At 45.1% G+C, this 9227-nt stretch overlaps 1 gene segment (V, D, J or C); it reads right to left on the bottom strand.

Moving 5' to 3' along the window:
- Window positions 1-8576, bottom strand: part of LOC145348601 (Ig kappa chain V region Mem5-like) — an 8604-nt gene extending 28 nt beyond the window's left edge. Inside the window, 4 exon segments of the V gene segment in view lie at window positions 1-301; window positions 6276-6307; window positions 8044-8341; window positions 8528-8576. The exon segment at window positions 1-301 is cut by the window's left edge and continues 28 nt beyond it. Of these exon segments, the coding sequence occupies window positions 1-301; window positions 6276-6307; window positions 8044-8341; window positions 8528-8576 (680 nt within the window).
- Window positions 8577-9227: the final 651 nt, after the last annotated feature.

Below are 9227 nucleotides of genomic sequence, written 5' to 3'. Positions count from 1 at the left end.
TTGCTGAGGGGAGAGGAGAGGGTCATGTGGGTGAGGGCACAGGAAAAGCGAGCGTTGGACTCCCAGTCGGAGCCAGAGAGGGTCAGCAGGCTGCTGACGCTGTAGGTGTTGTCCGAAGCTCGCAGGTAGTTGCTGGTCTGAACCCCGTTGGAAATGGCTGCACCATCCTTCTTCCACTTCACCTCCACCTCATCGGGATAGAAGTGATCGGCAAGGCACACCAGGGTGGCAGTGCCCTTGGTCTTGACCTCCTCTGGGGAGGGGGGCAGCAGGGTCAGCGTGGGTTGTGAATTCTCACGGGCTGGAAGAGAAGAGAAGGAATTTTAATCACTGCCATTTTCAGGCTTTCAACATCCCGAATATTAACTGGGATCAAATCAGTGTCAATGTTTCAATGTTGCAGAATTCTGAAAATCCATTCCGAGGAACTTTTTTAACCCATACGGAACAATCCCAACAAGAGAGGGGGCAGTTTTAGCAGTTTTAGAGAATGAAACTGGGCATGTGGAAGGTGTATCAGTGAGAGAGCATTTGGGTAATAATGATCATAATAGATTTAGAGTAGCTGCGGAAAAGGAGAAAGATCGATCAAGAGTAAACGTTTTAAATTGGGAAAAGGCCAATTTCACCAAACTGGAATTTGCTAAAATGAACCGGAAAAAGCAACTTGAAGGTAAATCAGTGTCATAGCAGTGGGAGGATATTCGAGCTGGAGACAGAGTTCAGGACATATCTGTTCATCAAGATATAGCGTGGGACATTGCAAAGAGAATAACTAAGGATTAAATAGGGCGAATTCGAGAGCAAAACGGTAACTTGTGTGTGGAGAGAGAAGACATGTAGGTGGTTCTTAATGAATAATTTATCTCAAATATCACAAGTGGGAGGGACAAAGTTGGCATTATAGTTCAGGAGGGGAGGGATTGTGAAATAATTAATGGGGTAATGATGGTGAGCGAGGAGATATTAATGTGTTTATCATCTTTTAAAATGGAGAAATTCCCAGGGCCGGGTGAAATGTATCCCAGGATGCGAAGTAAAGCAAGGGAAGAAATAGCAGAGACTCTGACCATTATTTTCCAATTCTCTCTGGCTACAGGTGTGGTGTGGGTGGACTGGAGGATGGATAATGCTTTTTACAATTAAAAGCTGATGGAATCCAAGGGAAAGTGGCACATTCGATTTCAAATTAGTTCAGTGTCTGAGTGTAAAGGTTTGATTTGAAGCTGGTTAAATCATTTTACAACGTTACTGAAACATTTGTAAAGAAGGTTACGACAAATTCAGCACTGAAATGGTTAATAGTGAGAGTATTTAAAGACACAGTGTCCCTTTAACAGAATGTTAACCAGTCAGGAAGCTGGAACTATTGCTCAGTCTGTCTGGGGGAAACAGGTTGAGCATCAACAAACCTCAGATCACACACAGATCAGGAGAACTTTATCCCAGAACATTGGAGCAGACTTGGATCAACACACTTCACACAGGATTCCCATTGGCTGGTGTAGAAGCTTCTAGATTTCATTTCAAACCTTACTGCCCAGCACTGGGCTGAGGTCAAGGGTGAGGCTAGAACTAGTTTCAGTGTCCAGGGGTCAGACAGGGTCACTGCTCTGAATGACCCCATGAACTCTGGAGGGTGCGAATGTGTGGAGAATGGGTGAGAGTCAGGATCAGGAATCTCCAAACTCAAAGACAGAATTACATTTCTACAGCACCTGTCAGCACCTCAGGTTGTCCCAATGTGTTTTACAGCTCATTGTGCACAGCAAGATCCTGGGGAGTAGACTGAGAAAGAACAGATAAGCAGATTTGTAGTGATGTTGATTGAGGGATGAATATTGACCAGTTCATCGGGGTGAACTCCCCTGCTCTTCTTCCAATAGTACCATGGGATCTTTTACACCCCCTGAGAGGGCAGATATCAGATTGTCTCATCTGAAAGATGGGAGGCCTGTAGTTTAGAGGGGGGATATGACAGGTGTTGGCCCTTTCCCCGTAAGGATTTTGGAAGTGGATGGGGAAAGTGGGAGGTGAACTAGAGAAACATCTTTGTTGCTGCTGAAACTCTTGCTATCTGCTCAGTCACAACTAATAAACACACAGACACATCAGACAAACATCAGTCTGTTTCTGTGGATTCTCTGCTGTTTTCAGTTCAATGAAGAGTGCAGGAGGACATGGCAGGAGCAACAACAGACATACTGAAAAATGAGGTGTTAACCTGGTGAAGCTACAAAACAGAGACTGTGTACCAAACAGCAGAAGCAGCAAGTGATAGACAGAGTTAAACCATCCCACACCCAATGGATCAGATCTAAGCTCTGCAGTCCCGTCACATCCAGCCGTGAATGGTGGTGGACAATTAAACAACTCACTGGAGGAGGAGACACCACAAATATCCCCATCCTCAATGATGGAGGAACCCAGCACATCAGTACAAAAGATGAGGCTGAAGCATTTGCAGCAATCTTCAGCCAGAAGTTCCGAGTGGATGGTCCATCTCGACCTTCTCCGGAGGTCCTGAAGACTTGTGCTCCAGAACTTCCCGTGTCCCTAGCCAAGCTGTTCCAGTACATCTACAACACTGGCATCAACCCAACATTGTGATAAATTACCCGGTTATGAACTGTGCACAAAAACAGGACAAATCCAATCCGCACAATAACCACCCCATCAGTCTACTCTCGATCATCAGCAATGTGATCTGAACATATCCAGAGTGATACCAAGCAGCACTTACTCAGCAATAATCTGCTCACTGACACTCAGTTTGTGTTCCTCCAGGGTCACAAGAACATAAGAACATAAGAAATAGGAGCAGGAGTAGGCCATTTAGCCCCTCGAGTCTGCCCCGCCATTCAGTAAGATCATGGCTGATCTGTCGTGTCTCAGTTCCACATTCCCGCCCTCTCCCCATAACCCTTAATCCCCTTGCCTATCAAAAACCCATCAACCTGTGTCTTAAATATATTTAGCGAGGCAGCCTCCACCACTTCAACGGGCAGAGAATTCCAGAAATTCACCACCCTTTGTGTGAAGAAATTCCTCCTCAACTCCGTTCTAAACTGCCCCCCCTTTATCTTGAGGCTGTGCCTCTAGTCCTACTGTCCTTTCTGAGCGGGAAGAGCCTCTCCACCTCTATCCTATCCATCCCATTCATCATCTTATATGTCTCAATGAGATCTCCCCTCATTCTTCTAAACTCTAACGAGTACAAGCCTAGTTTATTCAGCTTCTCCTCATAGCTCAACCCCCTCAACTCCGGCATCAGCCTAGTAAACCTCCTCTGCACTCCCTCCAAGGCCAAAATACCCTTGCATAAGTGCGGCGGCCAAAACTGCACACAGTACTCCAGCTGCGGCCTCACCAGTGCCCTATACAGCCGCAGCAAGACCTCCCTACTTTTATATTCAATCCCCCTCGCTATGAAGGCCAGCATCCCATTTGCCTTCCTGACCACCTGCTGAACCTGCAGGCTGGGTTTTTGCGACTCATGCACAAGGACCCCGAGGTCCCTCTGCACCGTCGCGTGCTGCAGTTTTTTGCCACGTAAGTAATAGTGCGTCCTACCATTATTCCTACCAAAGTGGACAATTTCACATTTGCCAACATTAAATTCCATTGGCCAGTTCCTGGCCCATTCGCCCAGCCTATCTAGATCCTTCTGCAGACTCTCCACACCCTCCGCATAATTTGCCGTTCCACTAATCTTGGTGTCATCAGCAAATTTCGACACCACACACTCGGTTCTCTCCTCCAGATTATCTATATAAATGGTAAATAGCTGAGGCCCCAGCACCGACCCCTGGGGCACTCCACTAGTCACCAACCGCCAATCCGAATAGCACCCATTGACCCCCACTCTCTGCCTCCTATTTGACAGCCAATCCTCTATCCATGCTAACACCCTACCCCCAACTCCATGCCCCCTAACCTTCTGTAACAACCTCTCGTGAGGCACCTTAAGAAACGCCTTTTGAAAATCAAGAAACACCACATCCACCGGTTCTCCTCTATCCAACGCACAAGACACATCCTCATAGAATTCCAATAAATTTGTCAGACACGACTTCCCCTTAACGAAACCGTGCTGCGTCTGCTCGATCAAACAATTCTCCTCAAGATGCCTCGCTATTTTCTCCTTGATCACGGATTCTAACATTTTACCTACAACAGACGTTAAACTAACCGGCCTACAATTCCCTGCCTTTTGCCTGCCACCCTTCTTAAACAACGGCGTAACATTAGCCGTTTTCCAATCTTCCGGCACTTCCCCGGAATCCAGCGACGTTTGGAAAATAATCACCAAGGCTCAGTTCACTGAGGTCACTCAGCTCCTGACCTCATTACAGCCTTGGTTCAAACATAGAGAAAAGAGCTGAACTCCAGAGGTGAGGTGAGAGAGACTGCCCTTAACATCAAGGCAGCATTTGAGCAAATGTGGCATCAAGGAGCCCTCGCAAAACTGGAGCCAATGGGAATCAGGAGAAAACTCTCCGCTGGTTGGAGTTATACCCGGCACAAAGAAAGATGGCTGTTGTTTGGGATTTAACTCTACAATCTATATTAATGAGCTGGATGAAGGGAATGAGAGGAATGTCACTAAACTTGCTGATGATAAAATGAAAAGTAGAAATGCAAGTTGTGAGGAGGATAGAGAGTCTGAAAAGGAATAGTGATAGGTTCAGTGAGTGGGAAAACATTGACAGATGGAGAATAATGTGGGAAAATGTGAGGTTGTCCAATTTGGCAGGAGGATAGAGCAGAATACTAGTAAACTGGAGAGATTCTATCGAGTGATCTGGGTGTCTTTGCATCCAGGAACAGAAAAAAATTAGGAGGGCAAATGGAATGTTGCTCTTCATTCCAATGAGGATGAGTATAAAAGGAGGGATGTTTTGCCAAAGCACATTGGGAAAATCACACTTAGAATATTGTGGACACTTAGGGTCTCCTTACTGAAGGAAAGATACAGGAGAATTGGAAAGAGTTCAGAGATGGTTCACTAGGCTGATTCCACCGAGTAAGAGATTGTCTTATGAGGAAAGCTTGAGCAAGTTGGGCCGATACTCATTGGAGTAGAACTTATTCCACCACCTCAGCACCATCTTCACCAGGGCAATTAGGGATGGGTGATAAATGCTGGTCTGCATAGAATCACAGAAAATAGGAACAGGAATAGGCCATTTGGATGACTGGATTGGCCAAGCTAAATTGCCCTGAGTGTGTTCTTTAGGTGGGTTAGCAATGGTAAATGCGCAGGGTTACAGGGAGCCTGGGTAAGAAGCTGTTTTGGAGAATCGGGTGAAAAGATTTCCCTCACGTCTCTCAAAATCTGCTGCCTCTGTGATTAAGGGGAAGAGTTTCCTCATATCTACCCTATCTCTGTCTCTCGTAATTCTGTCAATGGACTGAATAGCCTCCTCCTGCACTGTAGGGATTCAATGGCTAATAAAAAACTACATGGACTGTGTAAGGTTTCCACGGGTGAAGGGATCCATTTTAAGTGAACCCTGTTGTGACCAATCGAGGGCGGGATTCCAGCTGATTACGCCTCACCCAGAGGAAAACAAAATTGGGATCCGGTTGAGGAAGTTAACAAATGAGGGAGCCTGTCTGAGGACTGGTCACAGCATGTACACAGCAAGATCCCACACACAGCAATGAGAACAATCAGCATTTTCAGTGATGTTGGATCCGGGATAAATGTCGGATTGAACTCATCCCAAAGAGAAAGTAACAGAGAGTCTCCCCAAAAGCCTGGAACACTGAAGCCACTGGATTGTGAGCCCTGCTGTGGCTGTTTGTCATCAGAACTTCAGCAAGAGATAAGCAGGGAGTGGAGAGAGCAGAGTGAAAGCTGGGGCAGGTGGCACCTCGGTGTCTGACTGTGCTGCTGCTGTGATCAGTTATATCAGAGAGTGAGACAGAGAGTTCAACTTCACATCAAACTCTGCCTGTGTGTGTCACACTGAGACTGACAGGAGTCTAGAGAGTGATTTCACTCCATGCTGCAGGAATGTGAACACAGTCTGCAAACGTCCAGATCTCCTCCACACGGTGGGTAAAAGCTGCTTACTTATATCTTGCTGCTTAAAGTGGGGAATGGAAGGAAAGAAATACAGCTGGACTCCCTGTTCTACACAGTGTTCTTCAATCAACCATTTCATTGACTGCAGCTTCCTCACTAACACCTTCAACTATTCAGTATTTGTGTTTGAGAAAGTTTCAGCATTGAAAGGGTTAATAACGGAAGATTGGGCTTTACTTACTCAGTCTGAGTTTGGTTCCTTTACCAAACGTAAAGCACACTGACAGCTTCCAGTGGAGGAGCTGTACAAAAACCTCTGCTCTCTGACTCACTCACTCACTCATCTTTCTCTCTCACTCTTTCTCTCTCTCTGTTTCTCTCTCTGTTTCTCTCAATGTCTCTGTGTTTTGTTGGGAGAGTTGAGAATTCTAATTTGAGATGATAAATCTTTCAGCTGCTCTTCATACGTGGACATGGAGAGTAAGAGGGAAACTCGAGGCCTTCAGCGAGCGGTGGACACCACAGGGACTGGAGTGTGTAGTGGACAGTGCAAATAATTTGTCCAGTTTCCTTTCTTGTGTTTAATATATATTGTATAAAACTGTGGGATGTGTCAGTACAGGAGGTGGGACTGTGTGTCCATTATTATATATTATATAAAACTGTGGGATGTGTCAGTACAGGAGGTGGGACTGTGTGTCCATTATTATATATTATATAAAACTGTGGGACGTGTCAGTACAGGAGGTGGGACTGTGTGTCCATTATTATATATTATATAAAACTGTGGGATGTGTCAGTACAGGAGGTGGGACTGTGTGTCCATTATTATATATTATATAAAACTGTGGGACGTGTCAGTACAGGAGGTGGGACTGTGTGTCCATTATTATATATTATATAAAACTGTGGGATGTGTCAGTACAGGAGGTGGTGCTGTGTGTCCATTATTATATATTATATAAAACTGTGGGATGTGTCAGTACAGGAGGTGGGACTGTGTGTCCAATATTATATATTATATAAAACTGTGGGATGTGTCAGTACAGGAGGTGGGACTGTGTGTCCATTATTATATATTATATAAAACTGTGGGATGTGTCAGTACACGAGGTGGTGCTGTGCGTCCATTATTATATATTATATAAAACTGTGGATGTGTCAGTACAGGAGGTGGGACTGTGTGTCCATTATTATATATTATATAAAACTGTGGATGTGTCAGTACAGGAGGTGGGACTGTGTGTCCATTATTATATATTATATAAAACTGTGGATGTGTCAGTACCGGAGGTGGGACTGTGTGTCCATTATTATATATTATATAAAACTGTGGGATGTGTCAGTACAGGAGGTGGGACTGTGTGTCCATTATTATATATTATATAAGACTGCGGGATGTGTCAGTACAGGAGGTGGGACTGTGTGTCCATTATTATATATTATATAAAACTGTGGATGTGTCAGTACCGGAGGTGGGACTGTGTGTCCATTATTATATATTATATAAAACTGTGGGATGTGTCAGTACAGGAGGTGGGACTGTGTGTCCATTATTATATATTATATAAAACTGTGGATGTGTCAGTACCGGAGGTGGGACTGTGTGTCCATTATTATATATTATATAAAACTGTGGGATGTGTCAGTACAGGAGGTGGGACTGTGTGTCCATTATTATATATTATATAAAACTGCGGGATGTGTCAGTACAGGAGGTGGGACTGTGTGTCCATTATTATATATTATATAAAACTGTGGGATGTGTCAGTACAGGAGGTGGTGCTGTGTGTCCATTATTATATATTATATAAAACTGTGGGATGTGTCAGTACAGGAGGTGGGACTGTGTGTCCATTATTATATATTATATAAAACTGTGGGATGTGTCAGTACAGGAGGTGGGACTGTGTGTCCATTATTATATATTATATAAAACTGTGGGATGTGTCAGTACAGGAGGTGGTGCTGTGTGTATTGGGGTTTTTGTAAGGCTCTGTATCAGTGTGTAGGGGAAGCTCTGACTTTGCTGACAGTAATAATCAGCGACATCCTCATTTTGAACATTGCTGATTGTCAGGGTGAATCTTGTCCCAGATCCACTGCCGGTGAATCGGTCGGATACTCCTGTGAATCGATTTGTTGCAGCATAGATCAGCAGAGCCGGTTTCTGTCCTTCTCGCTGTTGAAACCATTCAACATCTGCACTCGCATCCTGACTGGTCGTACAGGTGATGGTGGCGGTCTGGCCCAGGCTCACTGACAGCACCGGGGGAGTCTGGGTCACGCTGATGTCTGCATTGATACCTGAGGCGTAATAGAGAAACAGAGTGAAGTAAGAACTGTCACAGAAAGAGGCTGTACAATGAGATATTGTTGGAGACACTGACTGTTCCTCTCCTTTCAGCATTTTCCCTTCAATCACAAGTCAGGAGAATTGGATTGAAATGGAGAGCAGGGAAATATTCAAGGTGGAAGGAGAGAGATTTGTACCTGCGATGCAGAATGCCAGAGGCCAGAGCAGCTGGATGGCTGAAATCATGGTGTATGCTCGTGTCCCTGTGCCTGGTTACTGATAAACTCTCTCTTCACTGGGCTCTGCTTTATAAAGCTGCAGCCTGTGAGAGTCTCACTGTCTGTTCCTCAGTTTGTAAATGGTCTGACCCAGAGAAACCACGTCAGCACCTTTCACTTCCTCTTCTTCTCTCTCCCTCCCTCAGTCTCTGTCCCTCAGCCTCTTGATATCTATATTTAGGGTTGAGGTAGGGAGATTCTTCCACTTAGAAAGGACAGCAGGACTAGAGGGCATAGCCTCAAGATAAGCTGGGGCGCAATTTAGATCAGAGTTGAGGAGGAACTTCTTCATTCAAAGGGTGGTGAATCTCTGGAATTCTCTGCCTGTTGAAGTGGTAGAGGCTGCCTCGCTAAATATATTTGTTACGGGTAGATAGGTTTTTGACAGACAAGGGAATTAAGGGTTATGGGGAGAGAGCGGGAAAGTGGAACTGATCCACTTCAGATCAGCCATGATCTTATTGAATGGCGGGGCAGGCTCGATGGGCTAGATGGCCTACTCCTGCTCCTATTTCTTATGTTCTTATGTTCTTATATCTCTCCCTCAGTCGCTGTTTGTCTCTCTCTCTCTCAATATTTATCCCTCAGTCTCTCTTTCAGCTTGTCTTTCTCTCTCGAT

Source organism: Carcharhinus amblyrhynchos, chromosome 9 (assembly GCF_965287045.1).
Source record: "Carcharhinus amblyrhynchos chromosome 9, sCarAmb.v2.hapA, whole genome shotgun sequence".
NCBI classification, from domain to species: Eukaryota; Metazoa; Chordata; class Chondrichthyes; order Carcharhiniformes; family Carcharhinidae; genus Carcharhinus; species Carcharhinus amblyrhynchos.
The sequence above is the reverse complement of the archived record's forward strand: the minus strand, read 5'-3'. Positions and strand labels throughout refer to the sequence as shown.